The sequence below is a fragment of the Triticum aestivum genome, chromosome 1B (assembly GCF_018294505.1).
Source record: "Triticum aestivum cultivar Chinese Spring chromosome 1B, IWGSC CS RefSeq v2.1, whole genome shotgun sequence".
Taxonomy (NCBI): domain Eukaryota; kingdom Viridiplantae; phylum Streptophyta; class Magnoliopsida; order Poales; family Poaceae; genus Triticum; species Triticum aestivum.
In genome coordinates, this window is record NC_057795.1 from 22882491 (window position 1) to 22909610 (window position 27120).

Below are 27120 nucleotides of genomic sequence, written 5' to 3' on the forward strand. Positions count from 1 at the left end.
GCTGGATGAGACTTTCGAATTCGATATAGTAAGTCACAACGACAAGTCTGTTTTCGTAATTAAGCATGACTTATATATGCTTCATTTGCCTGACTTATAATTTTTAATTTTCACTATTCTACTAGCGCATCCCCTGCCATGCAAGAATTTTTGTCTTGGATAAAATAGGTTTCAAAGATATGGAAACTATGGAGGTAAAGAGAGCTTACCTGAAAACTGAGCATGATGGTTATACTTTCAACGTCAAAGTATACAATGCACACACGTACACCTATTTTGAATGCAAAACTTGGCAAGCACTATGCAAGGCTTATGCATTTGAGCCTGGTATGGTTATCACCTTTGATATTCGTCCGGAAGATGATATTGAAGGTAATAGAGACATATGGGTCGATGTGCAGACGTCTCCAGTTCTACCATTATGTGAGTTCTTCTCAACTATATTTTTGTCTTTGATATTGCTTATTCAAAAATAACTGACAACTAATTTCTATTGACAGCTTATCTCCATTCAACCAAACATGTCCGGCGCTTGGTAGACAGGACCTACTACTGTCCCGGCGCTGAACTAAACTGCGAGGAGATAAGTCATTATGTTTCATGGCTTGAGGATCTTCATACTGTGAAGACAAATTTTCTTCCTGCACTTAGAAATGTTAGTACTCAAAACGTGCGACCAATAATGATGGTATTGAACTACGGTCACATCTATTTAGGAATGATGGTAAGATATTTACTATTTGTCCTCAGTGCATATTTTGCATACATATTTTTTGCTAAACTTTTCATTGCTAAGTATATTAATTAAGTATTATAGGATGTTCTTCAACAGGGACTCCCGATGACAGTTGTGCCTCAGGGGATCGAGACTAAAGGTCAGATGTCAATTGTTAGCTTACGACCAAAATATCCTGCATTGCACATGAATGCATTCAAGATTTCTAGAAGCGATGAATGCTTAATAGTGAAAGATTGGAGGAAAATTGTTAATGATCGCAGAGAAGTACTAGGGGGCAGCAATGAGAAGCGCATCCCACTATTAGGAGATAGGTTCATCGGCATGCTCCAGTATGATCAATCAGGAGAGCTATACATGTTCTATGCTATTTTACCAGAGAGAGAGTAGCTAGCAGGAGTGATTTAGCTAGTTTTCCATGCTGCTCTTAATTAGTACTTGTCCTTTCATGTCCGTGTTCTTCGTTCTGAACTTAAGTGATTTGCTTTTGTGGTGTTATATATGAACGCTTATAATATCATGACAATCATGTTGAACTCGATGATTGGTTCTACTAGAAATTATATATATATATATACATATACATATAATATATATATATATATGCATAACGTTTACAATGTGTAGTATCGTAAAATACCAGCAAACGAAAAAGAATTAAAATGGAAACACAAAATTAAATGAAAAAGAATTCATAAAACTAAAAAAAAAACAAACCTTATAGTACCGGTTAGTCTTACCAACCAGTACTAAGACCAACCGGTACTAAAGGGTTCCAGGCCCCTGGAGCTGGCTCGTGCCACGTGATTTCCCTTTAGCACCGGTTCGTGCTGAACCGGTACTAAGGGGGGGGGGGGCTTTAGTGCCCACACTTTAGTGCCGGTTATGGAACCGGCACTAAAGGGCCTTACGAACCAGTGCTATTGCTCGGTTCTGCACTAGTGGAGAGAGAGAGACCGATCCTATAGATTTTGAGATTGATGAAATCGCCTCGTAGTTGGCGGGCATCCCATGATGCCGAACAAATAGCACCAGAAGAAAGCCACGAATACATTCAACCCAGGACATATTTTTATAGAAGAAGTCTACCCGGATGAGATCGCGAAAATTCGCTCCCAACCAGAGTCAAACACCTGTCTGCAAGGAAGCGCCGCTGCGCCCTTGCCGCTGGGCTTCTAAACATAAAATTTTGAAGGTTTATTGCTGGTATTACCGCAGTAGTGCACCGCCCGTCCTAGGAAAGAAAGCTGCGTCACCTTTCCGATTTGTGTTTTGTCTGTTCTTTGAGTTAGGTAGGGTAGGCGTGCGAGTGAGTGCGACACAGCATGTGTCCTCTACCTCTACCTCTACGTACGTACCTCCGCGTAGCTAGCTAGCTAGCTAGAGAGGCGTCGCCCTCCCTCCCCACCGTCCGTGCCCGGTGCCCATGTCCTTGTCCCAATCGTCACTGACTCAGCTAATTTGTACTCTGCTCACCGCACTGCATGCACGCCTAGCACCTAGGCCAGCCCTGCCCACCACCGTGAATGATCATCATCCATCCGCCGTCGCAACTGCACACAACAAACTGTTTGGCACAGCATCCTCTCGCCATCTCTCTTTGCTGCGTACGTGCGATCCGTTCGTTCGTTGGTGACAGTCAGAGTTCCTGAAGAAATAGATAGGCAGATCAAGCGACTCCTCTCTCACCATTCAGAGTTGTTTCTTTCTCCTGTTAATTTTCTTCCTCCGGCCAAAGGTGATCACATTCACATCACGCACGCACGCATGATTGTCATTTCTTTTTTTTCGTTTTCCCTGTTCATTTTGTTCTTCCGGCCGGGGGTGAGTCAGTGCATGATCTCGTTAATTAATTATTAGCACATGCAAACGTTTGGAGGAGCAGAGACATCAACGTAGAGGAGGCGCCATGTATTAGAGTTGGAGGCATGAGCAAGGACACTGCTGGTGGAAAACACGGGCGTACAGGTACAGAGTTAAGGAACACACGACGGTTTTATTTTATTCAGCGCGCGCGCGGGCGGGCGCATGCAGCGGCTAGTGATGGTGGTGGTGGTGGTGGTGGTTGCTTGTCCAGTTGTCCTCCTCATCCTCGTGCTCGCCTCGCCGGCCGGCCTCCTGGGCGCCGGCTCAGTTGCAGCTGCAGCAGGAGCAGCCGCAGGCCGTGCCGCACTTGCAGGTGGTGCAGTCGCAGCCGCCGGTCTCCCCGCCGGCCGTCTCGAACCCGCCGGAGCTCCTGCACAATCACAACCAGGTCGGTCCATCCACCACCACCAGTCAGTCAGTCAGTCAGTCAGAGATCCATGCATGCACGTTCTCAGTTAAACAGAAGAGCTGATTAATCAGTCAGCGCGTACGATACGTACCCCTTGTGGGAGGCGGTGGGCATGACCATGGCGGCGGCGCCGGCGGTGGCCTCAACGTCGGGGAACATCTTGCACCTACGTTGCACAGGTACACATGCAAACGGCGAGTCAGTACCTAGTCTGAAACGTTAATTCACCCACACACGTCCAGTTTGGTTCAAGATGTTTACCCGCCGCAGCCGTTGCCGCACTTGCAGCCGGCGCCGCATCCGCAGTTGCCGCCGCAGCAAGACATCCTCCTTTCCTTGGTGGGTGGTGGCGAGGGGAGGAAGGTGAGGACTGAGAGGATGCTGCGACTGTGAGGAGTGAGGAGGCTGGTGTGCTTGGGGTGTGGAGGAAGAAGGCGAGGAGGGGGCCTATAAATAGGCGGGGCGGGGGGCGGCAAAGGATGGAGGGGAGCGCGCGGTGCCCCACCGCGCCAGCTTTAATCGGGAAGAGGAATCATCATCAACGTCGACGTCGACGTCGTAGCAGCGGCAGTAGACGCCGGCGGCACGCATGCGCCTTCCCTTTCTGCCCGCCCGCGCGCCTCTGATCCCATCACTGTAGCTGTAGGTAAATAAAGTGGGAATAGACGCACTCTATCGACGCCACAGTAACATGCACGCACCATGATCGCCACCCTACAGCAGTAGCACGAGCGGCACGCACTGAGTAGTAGCGTTTTGGATCAGATGATGGAGCTGGAGATAAGCAACAACCGACTGACGGGCTGGCCAGAGTTACAGTGGTTAAATAAACAGAGGAAGGCTCGCTCGCCCGCCCGCTCACTCAATGAAGCGCCAACAATTCACTCACGCACAAATGCCTTCACTGTGCCAGCGGCCAGCCTAGTCGTCTACATCATCATCAGATCATGTCACTCACTTCCAACAGTTTCTACAGCCCAGAGCGTCGCAGGCGGAGGCGGACAACATCTGTCAGCAGCAGCGTCTGCTTTCCCCGCCGCTCATTTGTTCTGCCAGCGGTGATAATTACTGTCTTTGTCGTTCGGTTCACCGCTGCCGACGGTTTCGATCGTGAGCTGGAATTTCTTTTACCACCATGCATGTCTTCTCGAGCAAAACGTAAGCTACCTACTCTCTCTCTCTCTCTCTCTCTCTCTACTTGCTCGTACCGAAAATTTCATTTTTGATATGACAAGTGGATGCGTGCAGCACTCGCCGGGGTTGCCGGTGGAATCAAAACGTACGTGCGCCATTGCTGGTAAAGAAAAAGCTTGGACGGATGCAGAGGTGAGAGAAAGGAAGGGCGGCTCACGGGGGCGAGCACTGTCCAATCCAATGCCGATCGTCTCAAGTTGCTTGCGGGGAGGAAACTGTACTACTATTAGTACAATTATTGCCCATGGAGCATCACGCAACTGCTCCTCCGTGGTAGTGGAGTAGAGTAGATATATTTGGAACAGTGTGAGGCGAGGCGAATCGCCACCACCACCAACGCGTACTGTGCAGATGATCTCGCCCCCTTGCTTGGTCTGACTCAGCAGCACACGATTCATAATTATTGGCGCCATTTCTGTCTATTATACACTCCCTCTGTAAACAAATATAGGCTGCATGTCCCATCTCCTGTATGCAGCGGCGAAGAGAGCTGAAGCGGAGCATGTTCAGGCTGAAGAACAGAGTTAGCGTCTCCCGGGTTCAGTTTCTGCGTCCTCTGTTCTGTCGGAACGGAAGGCAGCCGTCCGATGCGCAAGCAACGGTTTGGATAAGTTCCTGATGAGGTTTACAGGGCTGGCTGGGGGAAGGAGTTTGGCATCTGAAGATCGGACCACGTTCTGAACCTGGGGTACCCTGGCAAGGACGAACTGTTCCCTCCTCCTTCGATCTTCTATCCAAAATACACTATACATACTCACAAAAGAATATCCACCATATTAGGTACTCCCACCGTAACTTATTATAAGATCTTCTTAGAGATGTTGTAAATGTCAAAAAAGCGCATGTTAAGTTACGAAGGGAGTATTTGAAAGGCAGTGTCCCGGCACTATGAGAGAGGCAAATTATAGAAGTGGGGAGTAAAGTGTGGCGAATGAGGATGATCTTTTTCTTTCCTCCAAACAACTTCTCATTTTAGTTCTACGGAGCTCGGGACAAGAACAGAGACGTTTCACTTGGTCGAATGAACGCCTCAACCCGACAAGTGAGAAAGTTGGACACTTTTATTTTCTGCAACCAACATTGGGACATTCACTTGAGCAGCCACACCCTTCATGCCCTCCCCTCCCCACTTTCGGATCACTGCCCGCTTTTGCTTGCCACGGACCGAGGACCGAAGAGACCACCTTCATAAAAATTTGAGAACATTTTGGTCAAGATGCCAGGATTCAAAGATGTTGTCCAAAAGTCTTGGAACGAGGAGTCCACCCATTCTGAGCCTTGTCAGATTTTGTTCCATAAGTTGCAAAGGATGGGTTTGACAACTCAAATCTTACAGTGAAAGTATGTTCTTGACTTAAGGTCCATCTTCACATGGCCCTTAGGTGATCCCACACCTTGATATGGCCATGGAGAACCACACCCTGACCCGAATGAAGCTGACATTACACACATGTTAAAGCGGAGGGCTATCAGTCTCGCGGTGCTTGAGTGAACAAGGAAAAAGCAATGCTCCAAACTCACAAATCTCACAGAGGGCGACCATAATACTAGATTCTTCCACTTGCAGGTCAATGGAAGACGGCGGGAAAACAACATTCACCGCCATAAGCATAACAACGAGCGGGAAATGGGCACGATGAGAAAGACGAAATCACCTGAAGCCACTTTGCCAACACATTGGGTCGGCCGCCGCGCGACCAAACGGACTTTCTTTGGGCAAACTATTGACCTTCCAGGCTGCGCCTTTGCAGGTATTGATGCATCAATGGAGAAGGAGGTTGCGGTGGATGTGACTAGCATGCATAGTGGGAAGGCCCACAGTCCAGATGGCTTCACCGGGTTGTTCTTCAAATCATATTGGGGCATTGTCGCTCCGGACATCATGGTCATTGTGTGCCTTTTCTCTGATAGGAAAACCTCTAACTTCCAATGGCTCAGCTCGACGAACATTGTGTTTCTCCCCCAGGAAATGCGGTGCCCAGGAGGTCACTGACAACAGACCCATTAATTTAATCCATGCCATTATGAAAATCATCTAAAAACTCTTGACTACCTGGTTGGCTCCCTTCATGAGGCCTTTGGTCGCCATTGCACAAAGTTCTTTCATCAAGAAAAGAAGCATCCATGAAAACTTCATGTTTGTGAAGAACTTTATGATCATATTGCAAAACCGCAAGAAGCCAACCCTTTTGATTAAATTGGATTTCAAGAAAGTGTTTGACACTATACGCTAGGACTACTTGCTTAACCTTTTGTGGTGTAGATGACTCCTTGTCAAATTTATAGATTGGGTTGCCACGCTCCTTTCCACAACCTCTTATAGAGTTGTGCTCAATGGAGTTCCTAGGGGCAGCCGTCGGGCATGGGACGTGGTACATGGGCGGATAATGTGTCGGTTTTAGGGGCTAGTGTTGGAGATGCCCTCTGAACTGAACCTGTAGCACCCTGGCGAACCTGTCTTGTATGTATTGTGGAGCTTTAGGCCTAGTCTAGCTAGGCGTTGTTTAGGTTTTCGCCCGGTTTTCCTTGATAAACCGAGTATTATCCTTTCTTTCTTCATTTTAGCACTAGTCTTTATGCGATGCATTCCGTCTTTGGCGTGTTCTTGTAATACCCTTTCTAATCAATGCATTTGGTAGCTCTCCTGCCAACATTCAAAAAATAATAACAACCTTGCTCAAAATGACCCAAATTTTTTGTTCCCCATAGTACCTTTGTTGCTTCACTACGCTTACAACAAGTTTGGACACTCAAAATAAGTAAGGCTCTTAAGAAAGACTCTTTAGCCATCTATTAACATAAAAACAGTTCCAATTTAAGATCCTTTGGAAACCGAAATGTCTAAGTTGGATTTATGTTTTTTAGTTTCATAACAGTCATAGTTTGGAGATAGATAGGCATCAAAATTTGATCCCGTCTGTTCAACTTTTCGTTTCGGGTTGTTCATAATGTTTGCGGTAGTGAGCTCCTGAAGGTTTTTGGGTTGTTTATAATGTCTGCGGTAGTGAGTCCTTCAAGCAAGAAAACCCTTTAGAGAAACTCCACAGGGGATTGAAGCTTCTATATAGTATGAAAAGAAAAGGTTAATTTGTAGCCAAAAATACAAAAGAAATGTTTAATATCTATACTTTGTTACTTCACATTTTCTGACCAAAAATAATAAAGACAAAAAAAGAAGCGACTCCGCTGGGGATCGAACCCAGAATCTCTGGTTTCGTAGACCAGCGCCTTATCCATTGGGCCACGGAGTCGTTGTGTGATTAAGTTGAACGTTGATCCTACTTAATTACATACAGCTGACCGAAATCACTGTGCGAGTAGCGAGCACATTTGTGTCATTCCTACCACGGTTTTGAAAAAAACTATGCTAGTACCAAACTAGGCCAGCACAAAGGATGTCATAACTGAAGGATGCAAACCACTCAGGAAAATAAATAAATTGTTCAGAACATGGACATGAAGGAAAAGGGAAGAACATTGGAGGGAACGGCTCCAATTATTAAACAGAGGGCGGATGGCTTCAGTCAAGAAGTTCTTATTCGTCTTGCTGATAAAAAAAACATTGCCATGCATATGGTCACACAGCTAGGTGAGGTAGTTGATGAACTCGACGGCGGTCGCAATCGCACCTCCGGTGATGGCATCCTGGGCAATCTTGTTCCCTTTGTTGTTGCTCACAGCAGAGATCAGGGCGCCGCTTGTGATGCCTCCAATCAACGCATTTTTCTACGGGGGTACCAGAAAAGAGAGAGATGACTAAATACTCTCAAGACTGACTGCAAACATGCCAACAACAATATTGATCATAAAATAGATAATATTTTTATGGTTAAGATACCTAACCTGCTAGCACAATATTAGAGTTACATAATCTTAGGACAGGGTGTGGACACACAAGTGAAAACTAGCATCATGATTTATGAGATGCAATGAATCGGATTGATTCTTCTCGTGCACTAATTAGCAAAGAATCTTAGTCAAACTGAAGAAAGGATCTCCATTGTCAAATGGGCAGAGGCAGTCATGCAGATAGATATTCCTCCACCTTAGGTTCAGTTAAGTGCAGGAAACATGAAAGATCCATTTTCAGAGAATCATTACCCAGTCATACTGACCACGGACCCTTTCCACTCCATACTCCATGCCTACATACACTCCAGCAACAGCACCTGCAGATTAACAGAAGAAGCACCAGAATGCGTCAGCGAACATAAGAAGAAACGGATGAGCGATTGACACCAATGCATTCTTATGAGCCAAATAAAACAATAAAGAAATGTTCTTCTACTTAGTTACCCCAATATGCGCCCTCCTTGCACATTTTCTTCAGCTGCATAAAAGACCAGAATACCATATTAGTACACTGTAGATGACAGATAGATAGTTACCTTGACGCAAGTGCAGAAACAAGGCCACTGACTTTTCACTAATCCACAAGTAGAGAGCAATTATGCAAAGTAGTGGTTCAAGGCCTTAGACTTTTAGTTCAGCTGTTTTTTTCTCCATTTATCATACGAGGGTATGTTCAAGGCACCCCTATTGAACAAGTCTGAACTGTTGAACATTTAGTCAGTTGCACAGTTGAATATATCATCTGCCTATTAGGCCACTACTATTATACTATTGTAATACTGATAGTGGCAAGACTCGGGACAATTAAGTTAAGTGAGAGAAAAAACAAACGCAGTGGAAACCAGCACTTACTGTCTGCTCAAGATTGCGCTTCGAGACACTCCCTGAAAAGCAAAAGAAAATAATTTGATGTCACATTTGTCTGCACAGCACCAACAAAAACTGATGTATGTCCCACTGTATGCTGTTTCTACCTTCAAACTAAAATCTGGGCGTTTCTACCTTCATCATTCAGAAAAGAAGAAAAAAATCCTTAATTTTCTCAGGGAATGGATCTATCAGTTACCCTACACCGTCGCCCAAGCTAGGCGATTTTCTGAGCGCAAAAGGAAAGAAACCGGCCGAATCTGTGGGGCGGAAGAAATCAGAGACGGGATGCGTGGTTACCACTTTGGAGGCAGTCGAAGGCGTCCTCGGCGGCCACCCTGCAGGCGCCGACCTGCGCACATTATCCAATCGCCGGATCAGACACATTGCAATATACAGACATTGGATGAAAGATGAGGGAGCGTACGGCGCCGATCTTGAGGAAGCCGTCGACGGTGCGGTTGAGGAGCGGGTTCCCGAGGTCGATGGCGATGTCCAACTTGTTCGACCCCGCCGACAACCCCGCGCGAGGCATCCTTCCTGAACCTTCTCGGCCGACCTCCCTCCCTCCCCCTCTCTCTCTCTCGTCTAGCACTCGGCACACAGATACAGAGCAAGAAGATAGATAGGCCACGTTATCCCCATTCGAGGGACCCATCCATTTGTAGGAAACTGTTGCACACAGATACAATGCTTTTCCAGAACGGAGAACCAGGTTTGGCCCAAAGCAAACTAGGTTTGTTAACAACATGTTTAAAACATCGGAACCACTAATAATAAAGAAATTAAAACGTACAAGTTTCTTCCAATCACTTTCCCTCTCATCAAAGAACCTTTTGCTCCACCAAGCAAGTTTTGTCCGGATTTTGTCCGTTTGGTAGGGCTATGGGGCGGCGTCCGGCCGTTTTCCTCGATGCGTTGACCGTGCACCCAACGCGCGGATGCGTCATTTGTAGTCAGGGTCGTCGGCCGCCGGCGTCGGGAGTGGCATTTCGTCGAACGGGTTGCGGGTGCTGGGAAGGTTGGCCGTAGGAATCGGTCGGGACTGCTTCCTTTGCGTCTCATTGGATGACTAGCCAGAGCCACTGTACCCAGGCATGGCGTTGACGTTGATGACAGACATGGCGTCGGGGATGGCCGGCACGATCACGCTACCGTCCGCGCGATGTGGAGAACCGGGTCTGAGCATGCTGCCGCAGTGGATGAAAACCGGGCATCTCTAATGTTATGGAATAGCTCGACGACTGGTACTGCGGAGGGCGAACGGCCGACAAGCTTATAGGATAAATTCCTACCCTATAGGATAAATTCCTACCAAACCGTCCAACAATGTTTTTAATAATCCTATCAACAATAGGTCGCAGATTTTCCCTCCTCGGTTTTCTTGTAATGAAGAGGGACCCCCGGGTAGGGAAAATCCCCTATGTGACAGCAGAAAATCTGAGCAAAGCATTTTGACATCTCTTCATCCACATGTATGATGTGGAGGTCACCCTTATGGATGTTAATCTTTAATCCAGAAGGTTTTTCAAAACAAGCAAGGATCCATTTCAAATTTCTAGCATATTCAGCAGAAGCCTCTAAGAAAAGAATGGTGTCATCAACATATTGAAGGCTGACACCACCACCAAGGGACCACATGCGGTAGAAGACTAGCTATCAATTTTTGATTCATAGCTTTAGCAAGCATTTTAGAAAATACATCATCCACCCAATTAAAAAGCAATGGAGAAAGAGGGTCGCCTTGTTCAACCCCTTCCCCCCTGCAAAGTGGGGTCCATTGGTGTCATTAATCCTAGCACAAAAATGAGCTTTGATGCGGAGAACTACAAATCCAATTAATCCATTTTCCCCAAAGGCTCTAGAAGTGAGCATTTCCACGAGGAAATCCCAACTCACTTTATCATAGGCTTTGTGACAGTCTAGTTTCAGGACCAGACCATTGGTGTCAGTCATGTGAATCTCATGAATCACTTCATGCACCTTGACCACACTTTCTAAAATGAATCTACCATTGATAAAAACAATCTGGTTACGAGATATCAATCTGTCACAAAATAGGAGAGACTCTAGTGGTCATAGCTTTAGAGACAATTTTAAGGACTAAAGTAATAACTTAGACTAATAGGTCCGGAGTTTTTCATATCTTTGGCATTGGGAACTTTAGGGACTAAAGTAATAATAGCAAAATCTAAACGTTAAAAATCTAAGGTACCAGCTTCAAAATCCCTCACCAACCACATAAAATAATCTTTGATCAAGTCCTAGAAAGTTTGATAAAATAAAGAGGCCATCAGGTCCAGGAGCACCACTTGCATAAGAACTCATAATGACAGTCTTTATTTCTTCCTCAGAAAAGGGTTTTCCCCGTAAGGCATTGTCTTCCATAGTCATTAAATCATTCTCATTGCAGAAAGCAGAATCCATATGGATATCAGGTTTTGGTTCTAAAGAGAAAAGGTCTTTACGAAAAGTAGTTGCAACATTAAGCATGTCAGAAGTAGAGGTAACAGACCCTGAGGTCCATTCAATTCTGAGAGGTGGTTTTTACGGTGTCTATGATTAGCCAAAGAACGAGAGTAGGCATTATTACGATCTCCCTCAAGAATTTTTCTATCTTTGGATATCTGCCATAAGGCACTCCTCTCTTTTTTCCAAATCTTACTTAATCCAGTCTTAATATCTTTCATTCTTTCATAGTCTGTAGTAGAAAGTGGGCTAGATTCAGAAGGACATCTAACATATTAAACTCCAGAAGGAGGGCCTTCTTTTTCTTCTTAATGGTAGCCTCAATATTTATACTGCAACCTTTAATTTCCTTCCTAAGAACCCTAGTTCTGCATTGTGAATTATCAACAGAAGAGGTAGTGTCAGAGACAGAAGTCCACACATATCATGAACTAATTGAACAAAACCAGGTTGAGATAACCGTCATTTCTCAAACCTAAACATTTTAGGGCTATTGATCTTTCTAGCCCCGGTATCAAACATCAGGGGAGTATGATCACTGCCCACGGCCCACCCTTGAAAAGGTTACTCTCTCCGTCCCATAATGTAAGACGTTAGGACGTTACATTACGGGAAGGAGGGAGTACAAGTGAAGAAAGAGGGGAATGTGCATCCTAGTTCTATCAATGACAGCAAAAAAAGGATCAATCTGATTATTGGATCAGGTAAAGTTTCTATTAGAGATAGGACCATCTCATCTAAACAAAGGATCAATTTTGTTTTCTATAATCTTAACAGGGGTAAGTACAAATGAAGGAAGTACTAAACAAAGGTCGAATGTGTATACTTTGACCACGTAACAGGGGTAATTGTTAGCTTACACTTTTAGAGTTAAATAAGTTGCAAAGCTTAGCATTACAATTTATCATTTAGTTTCGGGCTGTTCATAATATCTACGGTAATGAGGACATAACCATTTCGGAACAAAAATAATACAAATACTCCCTACGTCCCGAATTGCTAGATATCCGTTTAGGCGACGAGTAATTCCAGACAGAGGAAGCACAAAGCAAGCAAAATTTAACATTGCCATTTATCATTGAGTTTCAAAACATAGTTTGAAAAGGACGACTAAACAAGTTTGCTTAAACGGTAATGAGGACATAAACATTTCTGAAGAAAAATAATAGCACTATCTGGGAAGGAAGGAGGAGTACACAAAAGTTTCTATTAGAGATAGGACCATCTCATCTAAACAAAGGATCAATTTTGTTTTCTATAATCTTAACAGGGGTAAGTACAAATGAAGGAAGTACTAAACAAAGGTCGAATGTGTATACTTTGACCACGTAACAGGGGTAATTGTTAGCTTACACTTTTAGAGTTAAATAAGTTGCAAAGCTTAGCATTACAATTTATCATTTAGTTTCGGGCTGTTCATAATATCTACGGTAATGAGGACATAACCATTTCGGAACAAAAATAATACAAATACTCCCTACGTCCCGAATTGCTAGATATCCGTTTAGGCGACGAGTAATTCCAGACAGAGGAAGCACAAAGCAAGCAAAATTTAACATTGCCATTTATCATTGAGTTTCAAAACATAGTTTGAAAAGGACGACTAAACAAGTTTGCTTAAACGGTAATGAGGACATAAACATTTCTGAAGAAAAATAATAGCACTATCTGGGAAGGAAGGAGGAGTACACAAAAGTTTCTATTAGAGATAGGACCATCTCATCTAAACAAAGGATCAATTTTGTTTTCTATAATCTTAACAGGGGTAAGTACAAATGAAGGAAGTACTAAACAAAGGTCGAATGTGTATACTTTGACCACGTAACAGGGGTAATTGTTAGCTTACACTTTTAGAGTTAAATAAGTTGCAAAGCTTAGCATTACAATTTATCATTTAGTTTCGGGCTGTTCATAATATCTACGGTAATGAGGACATAACCATTTCGGAACAAAAATAATACAAATACTCCCTACGTCCCGAATTGCTAGATATCCGTTTAGGCGACGAGTAATTCCAGACAGAGGAAGCACAAAGCAAGCAAAATTTAACATTGCCATTTATCATTGAGTTTCAAAACATAGTTTGAAAAGGACGACTAAACAAGTTTGCTTAAACGGTAATGAGGACATAAACATTTCTGAAGAAAAATAATAGCACTATCTGGGAAGGAAGGAGGAGTACACAAAAGTTTCTATTAGAGATAGGACCATCTCATCTAAACAAAGGATCAATTTTGTTTTCTATAATCTTAACAGGGGTAAGTACAAATGAAGGAAGTACTAAACAAAGGTCGAATGTGTATACTTTGACCACGTAACAGGGGTAATTGTTAGCTTACACTTTTAGAGTTAAATAAGTTGCAAAGCTTAGCATTACAATTTATCATTTAGTTTCGGGCTGTTCATAATATCTACGGTAATGAGGACATAACCATTTCGGAACAAAAATAATACAAATACTCCCTACGTCCCGAATTGCTAGATATCCGTTTAGGCGACGAGTAATTCCAGACAGAGGAAGCACAAAGCAAGCAAAATTTAACATTGCCATTTATCATTGAGTTTCAAAACATAGTTTGAAAAGGACGACTAAACAAGTTTGCTTAAACGGTAATGAGGACATAAACATTTCTGAAGAAAAATAATAGCACTATCTGGGAAGGAAGGAGGAGTACACAAAAGTTTCTATTAGAGATAGGACCATCTCATCTAAACAAAGGATCAATTTTGTTTTCTATAATCTTAACAGGGGTAAGTACAAATGAAGGAAGTACTAAACAAAGGTCGAATGTGTATACTTTGACCACGTAACAGGGGTAATTGTTAGCTTACACTTTTAGAGTTAAATAAGTTGCAAAGCTTAGCATTACAATTTATCATTTAGTTTCGGGCTGTTCATAATATCTACGGTAATGAGGACATAACCATTTCGGAACAAAAATAATACAAATACTCCCTACGTCCCGAATTGCTAGATATCCGTTTAGGCGACGAGTAATTCCAGACAGAGGAAGCACAAAGCAAGCAAAATTTAACATTGCCATTTATCATTGAGTTTCAAAACATAGTTTGAAAAGGACGACTAAACAAGTTTGCTTAAACGGTAATGAGGACATAAACATTTCTGAAGAAAAATAATAGCACTATCTGGGAAGGAAGGAGGAGTACACAAAAGTTTCTATTAGAGATAGGACCATCTCATCTAAACAAAGGATCAATTTTGTTTTCTATAATCTTAACAGGGGTAAGTACAAATGAAGGAAGTACTAAACAAAGGTCGAATGTGTATACTTTGACCACGTAACAGGGGTAATTGTTAGCTTACACTTTTAGAGTTAAATAAGTTGCAAAGCTTAGCATTACAATTTATCATTTAGTTTCGGGCTGTTCATAATATCTACGGTAATGAGGACATAACCATTTCGGAACAAAAATAATACAAATACTCCCTACGTCCCGAATTGCTAGATATCCGTTTAGGCGACGAGTAATTCCAGACAGAGGAAGCACAAAGCAAGCAAAATTTAACATTGCCATTTATCATTGAGTTTCAAAACATAGTTTGAAAAGGACGACTAAACAAGTTTGCTTAAACGGTAATGAGGACATAAACATTTCTGAAGAAAAATAATAGCACTATCTGGGAAGGAAGGAGGAGTACACAAAAAAGAAGCGACTCCGCCGCTGGGGATCGAACCCAGAATCTCTGGTTTCGTAGACCAGCGCCTTATCCATTGGGCCACGGAGCCCTTGAATGTATGGATGGAGCGTTGAGCTTGCTTAATTAGACACCCGTGAGCGGAATCACTGTGCGGCTAGTGAGGGCATTTGTGTCATTCCTGCCACGATTTTGAAAGAACTATGGTACCAAACTAGGCCAGCACAAAGGATGCCATAACTGAAGGATGCAAACCACGAAGGAGAATAAATTATTCAGAACATGGACATGAGAACGCAGGCAACAGAAAATGGAAGAACATTGGAGGAAACGGCTCCAATTATTAACACAGAGGGTGATGGCTTGGCTTCAGTCAAGAAGTTCTTATTCAGTCTTGTCCGATAAAAACATAGCTGCGAATATGGATGGCCTCACAGCTAGGTGAGGTAGTTGATGAACTCGACGGCGGTCGCGATGGCGCCTCCGGTGATGGCGTCCTGGGCGATCTTGTTCCCTTTGTTGTTGCTCGCGGCAGAGACCAGGGCACCGGTTGCAATGCCTCCTAGCAACGCATTTTTCTGCGGGAGCACCGGAAAAGAGAGAGGGATTAATAAACAATCTAAGACTGACACAAAACATGCAACGGTATCATCGATTATGAATGCAAAAGTTAGACGAGTGAAATCTGTCTATATTCATTCATTGATACAGAGTACACTTAAATACACAGGCTTTACACATCGATAGATCAGTTACAACAGAAACAGGAGAGCCGGAAGGGATCACGTCGTGCATGGAGGCGTGGGCGTGCATGCACGCGTGGGCGCCGTGTCTCCCGAGAGACTCGCGCGATGGCGTTGGCCTCCTGACGAGCGTGGCCCAGTGTCGGTCGTGCCAGTCTTCCAACACCCCCCCGCAGTCGAAGCGCGGTGCTCACCGACGTTGAGACTGGTCCGGAAGTCAACGAAGACGCTGGTAGGTAATCCCTTGGTGAAGATATCCGCGAACTGCGACGTCGTTGGCACGTGAAGGACACGCACCTCGCCAAGAGAGACGCGCTCGCGGACGAAGTGAAGATCCATCTCGATGTGCTTGGTGCGTTGGTGCTGCACGGGGTTGCCGGACATGTACATGGCGCTGACGTTGTCGCAGTAGACGATGGTGGCGCGCGACGGGGGGCGACGGAGCTCGGCGAGGAGTTGCCGAAGCCAGCACGACTCGGCGACGGCGTTGGCGATCCCCCTGTACTCGGCCTCGGCGCTGGACCGAGACACCGTGTGCTGGCGCTTCGACGACCAGCTGACGAGGTTGGTGCCGAGGAAGACCGCAAAGCCCGAGGTCGATTTGCGGGTGTCCGGGCAGCCCGCCCAATCCGCGTCGGAGTACGCCGTGAGGTCGCTGGAGGCGGAGCGGTGAAAGTGCAACCCGAGGTGCACAGTACCACGCACGTAGCGGAGGATCCGCTTCACCATCTGGAAGTGACTGTCCCTGGGATCATGCATGAACAGGCAACACTGCTGGACAGCGTAGGATAAGTCAGGACGCGTGATGGTGAGGTACTGGAGAGCCCCAGCCAGACTCCGGTAGAGAGATGGATCATGGAAGGCAGGACCGTCGGTGGCAGAGAGCTTGGACATGGTGTCAACGGGAGTGGACACGGGCTTGCAGTTAAGCATGCCGGCACGATCCAAGATCTCAAGTGCGTACTGCTCCTGGGATAAGTGAAGGCCGTGGGTGGTATGGTGGACGTTGATGCCCAGGAAGTGGTGTAGGGGACCCATGTCGGTCATGGCAAACTCACGATGCAGCGAGCTGATGATGGAGCGAAGGAAGGCAGGTGTGCTAGCGGTGAGGATAATGTCATCGACATAAAGGAGGAGGTATGCGGTGTCACGACCACGGTGGATGGAGAAGAGCGAGGAGTCAGCCTTGCAAGCATGGAACCCAAGAGAGAGCAGGTACGATGTGAACCGAGCAAACCATGCCCGAGGCGCCTGCTTCAGCCCGTAGAGTGACCGGTTGAGACGACACACGTCCCCAGGTCGCGAGGAGTCGATGAAGCCAGCGGGCTGCATGCTGTAGACGGTCTCAGAGAGGTGCCCGTGAAGGAAGGCGTTCTTGACGTCGAGCTGGTGGATGGGCCACGAGCTGCCGGCGGCGAGGCTGAGGACGACCCGGATCGTGGCGGGTTTGACAACGGGACTGAACGTCTCACCGTAGTCAACGCCGGCCTGCTGAGTGAAGCCGCGGAGCACCCACCGCGCCTTGTACCGAGCCAACGAGCCGTCGGGGTTGAACTTGTGGCGAAAGATCCACTTGCCACTCACCACGTTCGCACCTGCAGGACGGGAAACCAACGACCAAGTGTCATTCCGCAACAACGCATTATACTCCTCTAGCATCGCAGCGGCCCAGTTCGGATCCTTGAGAGCTGCTCGGTAGGAAGAAGGGAGAGGGCTAATATCGGTGGTGATGGAGAGACTGATGTGTTGCTTAGGCAAAAGATAACCAGACTTGCCTCTGGTGCGCATGGGGTGGAGGTTTTGTGGCGGTACGACGGGGACGGCTCGAGGTGGCAGCGGGCGCTGAGGAGGCGTGGAGGGGGAATCAGTGGAGGCGCCGGGATTGGTTGCATGGCGAGGTGGGGTAGGAGGCGAGCCGGTCGCATGCATGGGAGAGGCCGTCGGGATGGCTGCATGGCTGGGTGGGGTAGGCGGCGGGGTCGCAGCATGCGTGGGGGAGATAGGCGCGGGGGAACGGGAGGCTGGACTGGGCGGGGCCGGGTCAGGTGGTGCGACGGGTGCGTGTGGCGCGCGATCTGGGGGAACGGGAGCGCGCGGATTGGGCGCGAAGCCCTGAGCGGATCCGATCGGTGGGGATCCCGGAGGGTACGAGGTAGGTAAGATTGCGGGGTGGGCTAGAAGGGGCGGCGGATCTGGTGTGGCAGGAGGGTCTGTGGGCGGCGGTGTGCTAAGTGTAGCAAAGGGAAATTTCTTCTCGTCAAAAGTGACGTGGCGAGAAATATAAACGCGACGCGAGCGTAGATCGAGGCAGCGGTAGCCTTTGTGCTCCAGGGGGTACCCGAGTAGGACGCAAGGAGTGGATCGGGGGGCTAGTTTGTGTGGCGCGAGGTGGGTGAGGTTGGGAAAGCAAAGGCATCCGAAAACGCGAAGATGGTCGTACGTGGGGTGTTCGCCGTGGAGGAGGTAGTAGGGTGTGTGCTGGTTAATGGCTGATGAGGGTCGCCGGTTGAGAAGATGGTTGGCGGTGTGGAGTGCCTCGACCCAATACTCGGGCGGCATATGTGCGTGGATGAGAAGAGTGCGGAGGACATCGTTAGTGGTGCGAAGAAGGCGTTCGGCCTTGCCGTTTTGAGGTGAAGTGTGTGGGCAGGAGAGGCGGAAGGCGACGCCATGGCGAGAGAAGTGGTCACGTAGAGAGAGAGAGAGGAACTCGCCGCCATTGTCACACTGCACACATTTAATAGAGAGATTATATTGAGTGTTAACATAGGAGAAGAAACGTAAGAGCGTGGCAGCGGTGTCGGATTTGTGGCGTAAGGGAAACACCCAAGAGTAGTGAGTAAAGTCATCAAGCACAACAAGATAATATTGATAGCCGGAAAAACTACAAACAGGTGAGGTCCACAAGTCGCAATGAATAAGTTGAAAAGGTTCTGTAGTAAACGAAGTGGAATGGGGAAACGGTAGTCGAGGTTGTTTGCCTATTTTACAAGATTCACACACCGAAGAACCTTGCGATTTATTACATGAATCTAAAAAGTTGTTCATTAAAGCAGAAAGGGAAACATGGCTAGGATGGCCCAGCCGCAAGTGCCATAGTTCGCCGGAGCTCAAAACGGAGAGTGCCATGGAGCCGCCATTATTGTGCAAGAAAGGGTAAAGATCTCCGGAGCTACTGGACCTCATGATGAGTTTCCCCGTTGCCATGTCCTTCACAGAGAAGCCAAAGGGGTCAAAAGAGACAATACACCAATTATCACGAGTAAATCGACGCACAGATATAAGGTTTTTAACAATAGTTGGAGAGATGAGGATGTGGTTTAATTGGAAAGGAGGGAGGGAGGTGGAACCGGCAGCAACTACAGGGATGGACGAACCATTACCAACAGTAATACTAGAGGGATAATACGGAGAAGAGGAAGGCTTGGTGAGGTTACCGGAGGAGCTGGCGACGTGGGAAGTTGCACCCGTATCCATGTACCACTCGTTGCTGGTCGGCGGCGGCTGCATCTGGAGGTTGGCGAAGGCGTGCGTCATAGCCTGCGGATCCCAGGGCGCGGCAGGGGGAGGCCCGGCGGCGACGGGGTAGGCCTGGTGCTGGGCCCCCGGGCATGGCCCGAGAACACCCGCCGAGTTGGGCGGCACCCACGGCGAACGCCACTGCTGCGGGGTCGGAGCGGGCGAGCCCCACGGTGCGAAGTACCCCATCCAGGGCTGGGGCTGCCCGCTAGCGCCGCGCCCCGTGTTGGAGCTCGAGGAGGCGCCGGGAGCGCCGCGACCACGGCCGCGGCCACGCCCGCGCCCGCCGCGCTGACGGTCTCCGGAGGGGCTACCGGCGGCGGGGCTCTTCCCCTTGTCCTAAGGCGACGGTGGCGAGCGGCGATCCGTGGAGGAGGAGCCGCCAGACGAGGAGCCACCCCCGTGGCCGATGGCGAGGGCGGACGCCCCCTCGGCGCGCTCGCGCTTAGCGATGCCGATTTCCTCCAAGAGGAGGCGCGACCGAGCCTGGACGAACGTCGGGAACGGCTGCTGCATCGGCAACAAGGTGGCCATGACGTGGAAGCGCCTGCTCAAGCCACGGACGAGCTGGAGTGTGAGCGACCGGTCGGTGACCGGCTCACCCACGTCGGCCATGGCGTTGGCGAGCTGCTGGAGGCGGCGGCAATACTGCGCCACCGTCATGTCGCCTTGGACCGTCGCCCGGAACTCGGCGCCGATGTGGACGGCGCGGCCGGCGGCGTTGTCGCGGAAGAAGACCTCCAGCTGTTGCTAGAGATGGAACGTCGTGCTCTCGGGGGATTGGATTACGTCGTAGAGCTCATCGGATATAGTCGCATATATCCAAAGAGCGATCGTGATGTCGTCATTGCGCCAAACCGCGTCCTCATGGAGCAGATCGGCGTCCTCGAGAACGTGCTCCTCGACGTGATACTTGCAGAGGACGAACCAGAACAGGTGGCGCCACTTCGAATAATTGTTGGCGTCGAGGCTAAGCTTGAATGGGATGAAAGAGGCGATGTTAACGTGGTGCATGGATGGGGCAGGGATCATGGGAACCTGGGCTGGCGGGGGCGCGAGCGCCAGGGCGCCGACGTGAGGGCGGACGGCGCGGAGAGGGGGCACCGCAGGTGCGGCGCCAGCGCGACGAAGGAGGCGCGCGTTGGGGGAGACGGGCACCGGCGCGACTGCAGGAGGCGGCACGGAGGCGGCGTCAGCAGCCGGTGCGGCGGGCTCGGGGCCGGGGGCGACGGGAGGGAGGATGAAGGGTGTGTCGGCGTCCCCGAAGGAGCGGGTGCGGCGGAGCGGGCGCCGGAAGCTCATGGCGGAAGCGGAGGGAGGAACGAACGACCTCTGATACCAAGTTAGACGAGTGAAATCTGTCTATATTCATTCATTGATACAGAGTACACTTAAATACACAGGCTTTACACATCGATAGATCAGTTACAACAGAAACGGGAGAGCCGGAAGGGATCACGTCGTGCATGGAGGCGTGGGCGTGCATGCACGCGTGGGCCCCGTGTCCCCCGAGAGACTCGCGCGATGGCGTTGGCCTCCTGACGAGCGTGGCCCAGTGTCGGTCGTGCCAGTCTTCCAACAGCAAATGCTTCCTCCGTCCCATAATATAAGAGCGTTTTTGACACGGTGTGGAGGCAGAAGTTAAAGTTGTCATCATGATTTATGAGATGCCATGGATCTGATTGAATCTTCTCTTATACACTAATTAAGTAATTAGCTCAAGATCTTACTCAACAAAATAAAGATGTGGGATTGTTAAGTAGGCAGATTTTTCCTCCACATAAGGTTCAGTTAAGTGCAAGAAACATGAAAGATTCATTTTCAGAGAATCATTACCCAGTCACGGTCACCACGGACCCTTTCCACCCCATACTCCATGCCTACATACACCCCAGCAACAGCACCTGCAGATTAGTCACACAAAAAAGCATCTGAATCTGTCAGCGAGAATTAGAAGAACGGATGAACGATTCATGTTAACACATTTATCGAGCCAAATAAGACAATATGTAGAGAAATGTTCTTCTACTTAGTTACCCCAATATGCACCCTCCTTGCACATTTTCTTCAGCTGCATAGAAAACCAGAATACCACATCAGTGGACCACAGATGATAGATAGTTGCCTGAACCTTAATAACGCAGGTGCAGAAATAAGGCCACAGAATTTTCACTAATCCACAGAAATAAGGCTTAGACTTTCAGTTAAGCTATTTTTCCTCAATGCCCTTAAACATTATCCTTTGCTCAAAAAGAAAAAAACTTAAACATTATTCTACGAGAGTTTGCTCGAAACTAGGCACTGCTATTGAAATAGCCTGAAGTACTGAACATTTAGTTAGCTCCAGCTTAGAATATATCATCTGCCTGTCAGTACACTACTAGTGGAGCAGATGTTTAAAAAATTGGCTGATTAATTAGTTAAATAGCCAAGTAATCCCTGCTCAAAGGGCGACCGAGTAGCGAATTAACAGATTAATCGGCCGGTTAGCAGGCTGATTCACCTATTAATCCCCTACTCGCCACCCGACAGGGCAGTTATCAGTTAACGATTTGCTGAACAACGAGCGGAACATCTAGTTGTTTGACACTCAGACGGTAGCCAAACTCAGGGGAAATGGTGCAACATAATGCCCTCTAATCACACGACAGCGATGGCGTCAAGCCAGGGGTGTTTAAAAGACTAAGTGAGACAAAACCAAGCGCGGCGGAAACTGATGCTTACCGTCTCTTCAAGCTGGCGCTTCGAGATATCCCCTGCAAAGAGATGAAGATAAGTTGGTGTCACATTTGTCTGCACAGCGCCAACACAAACTGATGTAGAGTATGCCCTACTGTACGCGAGTGAAAAATAGTGCTCTATAACACTGGATAACAACAACAGACAGCATCTGGCCAGGATCTAACCGAGATCTGCGCGGTTCTGAATCTAAGCCACTCTGCGCGTTTTCATGAGACACAGCTAGCTGCTGGTACTTGATGAACAACTGAATATGGCTAGGTGTTAACTGAAATATGGCACGCTCTGAACCTAAGCTGCTCTGCTTCTTCATCCAGAAAAGGAAATCCCCTTTTTATCTATTTCCAGGAACGGTTCCGTCAGTTGATGAGTTTTTTTTTCCAGAGAGTGAGAATCAGTTGATGAGTTAACTTAACAAACCAATTCAATTGAAAAAAAAAACTTAACAAACATCCACAGAAATAAATCCAGATCTTGTGGCTAGCAACACCGTTTCTATGCTAGCTAGAGTAGGAGAGACGGGCGGGATGCGTGGTTGGTTAATTACCCCTGTGGATGCAGTCGAAGGCGTCGTCGGCGACCACCCTGCAGGCGCCGACCTGCGCGCATACATTGGATCAGAGTCAGCCACATTGCAACATAGTACAGACATTGGGGGAGGGAGAGGGCGCGTACGGCGCCGATCTTGAGGAAGCCGTCGACGGTGCGGTTGAGGAGCGGGTTGCCGAGGTCGATGGCCACGTCCACCTTGTTCGACCCCGCCGACAGCCCCGCGCTAGGCATACTTGCTTCCTTCTTCGCCGATCTCTCTCGTCCCGTGTGGCTGACTGACCAGCTGGGAGCAGTGCAGAGCAAGAAGATGGAGTAGAATACAGTAGTGAGATATGCGCAGTAGGATATGTATGTATAGAGGGAGGAGGAAAGGGAAGCAGTGGCTGCGAAGCCACGGCAGCCTTGGACCCTACTCCGTTGTGGGGATTCGCGCCATGGCCACGCGTCCACGGGCGGAAACAAAAGCGTCCCCGTGGGATCCGGCCATGGATGCACGGTGCAGGATGCCCTGCCGACTTGCTTGCCTCCCCAGAGCTAGTTATCCAAAACAAGAAGAAGAAATGGCACCCTTTGTTTCCATTTCAATTCGGAAATGAAATGGAACGAATTCTTTTTTCCAGGATGATTTTGCTCCGCCAAATCTGGTTTCCATGTGTTGCTGACACTGGATTTGTCAATTGAAAGGATATCTATCTCATCTTTGGCTGCCATTTTTGAGGTGTAAAAAAAGTTAAGCTGAACACACTAGACAAACGTTATCTTTTCCGATTTTAAAGTTGATGGCAGGATGAATTAAGTTAAATCACATAATCCTCTATAACAGTAACCTTCTTAGTTTTAAAGAGCTTACATTCAATTGAGGTCTTTAATTAAAATCCGGTCGCCCAATTTTAACCGGGTCAACAACTTCTCAAAGCTCTCTCAGTCAGCTCTTATATTTATTTTGCGAAGGAAGTACTATACACTGTGCTTCCTCACTCTTTAATCCTCACAATCAGTTGACGTATTCAATTTAGAATTGGGCCAACCAATTTTGACCGGGTCAACACATTTTCAAGCTCTCCCATTCAAGAAAAATAATTAATTCACTGTGTTAACTAATTTTGAAGCTCTTTCATTCAATTGAGCTATTCAATTTTGAATTTGGTTTAATATTTTGACCGGGCAAATGATTTTTGAAATCAATCACCAATAACCCGCCCATAAAAACGTATCAATCCTGCGCACCCTCCCACCATCTAAAAAAGTAAGCTCCACCACGTGATATTGTAGTACTTGCGACCATCGACACCGAAAATTCCTCACATAAATATAGTTTGGTTAGCGGATAACTCAGAACCACACCACGAAAGACCCACCAAATCACCGCATTATAAATAAAAATAAAACACACTATTATCTCCACCACACGCAAAACTAAATATTCCATCAGTTCCAAAATATAAGGGGTGTTATTTTTGTACAAAGTCAAGTTTCTTCAATTAGTGCAGAACCGGCTTTTAGTGCCGGTTCGTGAAGGCCTTTTGTGCCGGTTCGCCAACCGGCACTAAAGAGTGGGGACTAAAGGTCCCCCCTTTAGTACTGGTTCGTCACGAACCGGCGCTAAAGTGCCACCACGTGACACGAGCTAAAGTGCCACCACGTGACACGAGCCAGGCCCATTTGCGTGTAGGGCATTAGTACCGGTTGGTAACACCAACCGGTACTAAATGTTTGGGTGTTTTTTTTAAAATTTTTCTTTAATTTTGTGTTTTCAATTTAATTTAGTAATTGTTTTACATTATAATGAGGTGTTAAATCATTAGGTGAAAGTACCGCGGATTAGTTTCGACTGGATGCATTGGATAGCTAGCTAGTATATGCCATATCCATATTAATTATACTTGATCAACTATAATATATACGGATATGGCATATACTTGATCACTTAGGTAGGATCCATCCAGCTGAAACTAATCTGCGGTTTCTTTCATTAAATGATATAATAACTCATCATCATCATCATATTAATCATCATAGTCATGCATTACCGCTAGCTATATATATATCTAATCACCACCAGCACTACTAGCTTAAAGAAAAAACATTCACTTGTACCAGAAGCAAAAATATCATCGAGTTCAACATGATTGTCATGATATTTTAAGCGTTCATATATAACACCACAAAAGCAAATCACTTAAGTTCAGAACGAAGAACCCGGACATAAAAGGACAAGTACTAAGAGCAGCATGAACTAGCTAAATCACTCCTGCTAGCTACTCTCTCTCTGGTAAAATAGCACATAACATGTATAACTCTCCTGATTCATCAAACTGGAGCATGCCGATGAACCTGTCTACTAGTCGTGGGCTGCGCTTCTCATTGCTCCCCCTAGTACTTCTCTGCGATCGTTAACAATTTTCCTCCAATCTTTCACTATTAAGCATTCATCGCTTCTAGAAATCCTGAATGCATTAATATGCAATGCAGGATATCTCGGTCGTAAGCTAACAATTGACATGCGACCTTTAGTCTCGATCCCCTGAGGCACAACTGTCATCGGGAGTCCCTGTTGAAGAACATCGTATAGTACTTAATTAATATACTTAGCAATGATAGTTTAGCAAAAAAATTATGTATGCAAAAGATGCACTGAGGACAAATAGTAAAAATCTTGCCATCATTTCTAAATAGATGTGCCCGTAGTTCAATACCATCACTACTGGTCGCACATTTTGAGTACTAATATTTCTAAGTGCAGGAAGAAAATTTGTCTTGACAGTATAAAGATCCTCAAGCCATGAAACATAATGACTTATCTCCTCGCAGTTTAGTTCAGCTCCGGGACAGTAGTAGGTCCTGTCTACCAAGCGCCGGACATGTTTGGTTGAATGGAGATAAGCTATCAATAGAAATTAGTTGTCAATTATTTTTGAATAAGCAATATCAAAGATAAAAATATAGTTGAGAAGAACTCACATAATGTTAGAACTGGAGGCGTCTGCACATCGACCCATATGTCTCTATTACCTTCAATATCATCTTCCGGACGAATATCAAAGGTGATAACCATACCAGGCTCAAATGCATAAGCCTTGCATAGTGCTTGCCAAGTTTTGCATTCAAAATAAGTGTACGTGTGTGCATTGTATACTTTGACGTTGAAAGTATAACTATCATGCTCAGTTTTCAGGTAAACTCTCTTTACCTCCATAGTTTCCATATCTTTGAAACCTATTTTATCCAAGACAAAAATTCTTGCATGGCAGGAGATGCGCTATAGAATAGTGAAAATTAAAAATTATAAGTCAGGCAAATGAAGCATATATATAAGTCATGCTTAATTACAAAAACAGACTTATCGTTGTGACTTACTGTATCGAATTCGAAGGTCTCATCCAGCTTGATGCTGAATCGCTTACCATCAACAAGGAAATTTCTGTCGCACTGGCCGCGTTGGTCTTCACAATATTCGCACATAATGAAATTTTTTCCATCGTCAAACGACATTTCCTATGTTCATATTAGGCGAAACATTAAACACTTACTAATTCAATTAATTCAACTATTTATATTAATTCAACTAAGCATTCACTAAAAATAAACTAGTTATATTAATTCAATTAGTTCAACTAAGCATTTACTAAAAATAAACTAGTTCTATATATTAATTCAACTAGTTCAACTAAACATTTACTAAAAATAAATTAGTTATATTAATTCAACTAGTTCAATTAAGCATTTACTAAAAATAAACTAGTTCTATAAATAATTCAACTAGTTCAACTAAACATTTACTAAAAATAAACTAGTTATATTAATTCAACTAGTTCAACTAAGCATTTACTAAAAATAAACTAGTTATATTAATTCAAAAAGTTCAACTAGGCATTTACTAAAAATAAACTAGTTCGATCTATATATTAATTCAACTAGTTGAACTAAACATTAACATTTCTAATTCATCTAACATTAACATTTTTAACATTCTAAAAATAAACTAGTTATATTAATTCAAAAAGTTCAACTAAGCATTTACTAAAAATAAACTAGTTCGATCTATATATTAATTCAACTAGTTGAACTAAACATTAACATTTCTAATTCATCTAACATTAACATTTTGTCACACCCTAGCTAGTCATGCATTAGAGTGTTGCATCATGTTTACTCATTCATCAGAAACTTGAAATGGGGATGACAGAACCCCCAGTCCCCTCTGAAACCAACTAGGGTTACTAAAATAATTTTTCAATGAACCTGAAATGCCCTTCTAAAATGCCCATCATTTTTGTCTTGGTTCAGAACCTCTGCCAAAAATGGTGCACATTTTCCTAGGCCATCCTAGGGTTTTTGAATTAAATCATAAATATTTGAATTTGAGCATTTAAAATAATATAAAATATTTAAATGCTCAAATATCTCCAAACTAAAATGTTTCATGTTGGAAATAATCCAACTATGGGCCAGGAATAGTTTTGTTTTTTTTGAAGTTGCCTAGGTATTTTATTTAATTCAACAAAGTTGCAGATAT

General features: G+C 45.9%; 3 protein-coding genes, 1 long non-coding RNA gene and 2 other non-coding genes across 6 annotated transcripts; all 6 read right to left on the bottom strand.

Annotated features, from left to right (window-relative positions):
- Nucleotides 1–2626: 2626 nt before the first annotated feature.
- Nucleotides 2627–3496, bottom strand: LOC123104584 (metallothionein-like protein 2C). The gene is made up of 3 exons (XM_044526461.1): nt 3273–3496; nt 3103–3177; nt 2627–2972 (listed from the first exon to the last, which is right to left on the bottom strand). Exons 1-3 carry the CDS (start codon nt 3335–3337, stop codon nt 2867–2869), a joined length of 246 nt encoding a protein of 81 aa, XP_044382396.1. The 5' UTR covers nt 3338–3496; the 3' UTR covers nt 2627–2866.
- Nucleotides 3497–7383: 3887 nt separating this feature from the next.
- TRNAR-ACG (transfer RNA arginine (anticodon ACG)) lies at nt 7384–7456 on the bottom strand. The gene has a single exon. It is a non-coding gene; the product is annotated as a tRNA-Arg (tRNA).
- Nucleotides 7457–7610: 154 nt separating this feature from the next.
- On the bottom strand, nt 7611–9620 carry LOC123104593 (outer envelope pore protein 16, chloroplastic). Its single transcript, XM_044526468.1, has 6 exons — nt 9352–9620; nt 9225–9276; nt 8910–8941; nt 8502–8535; nt 8307–8374; nt 7611–7931 (listed from the first exon to the last, which is right to left on the bottom strand). The coding sequence occupies exons 1-6, from the start codon at nt 9580–9582 to the stop codon at nt 7791–7793; spliced, it is 558 nt and encodes a 185-aa protein (XP_044382403.1). The 5' UTR covers nt 9583–9620; the 3' UTR covers nt 7611–7790.
- Nucleotides 9621–15066: 5446 nt separating this feature from the next.
- Nucleotides 15067–15142, bottom strand: TRNAR-ACG (transfer RNA arginine (anticodon ACG)). Its single transcript has one exon. It is a non-coding gene; the product is annotated as a tRNA-Arg (tRNA).
- Nucleotides 15143–15292: 150 nt separating this feature from the next.
- Nucleotides 15293–22910, bottom strand: LOC123085195 (outer envelope pore protein 16, chloroplastic-like). The gene is made up of 6 exons (XM_044506801.1): nt 22728–22910; nt 22600–22651; nt 22038–22069; nt 21351–21384; nt 21150–21217; nt 15293–15629 (listed from the first exon to the last, which is right to left on the bottom strand). The coding sequence occupies exons 1-6, from the start codon at nt 22833–22835 to the stop codon at nt 15489–15491; spliced, it is 435 nt and encodes a 144-aa protein (XP_044362736.1). The 5' UTR covers nt 22836–22910; the 3' UTR covers nt 15293–15488.
- On the bottom strand, nt 18713–19399 carry LOC123085203 (uncharacterized). The gene is made up of 2 exons (XR_006439599.1): nt 19232–19399; nt 18713–19004 (listed from the first exon to the last, which is right to left on the bottom strand). It is a non-coding gene; the product is annotated as an uncharacterized lncRNA (long non-coding RNA).
- Nucleotides 22911–27120: the final 4210 nt, after the last annotated feature.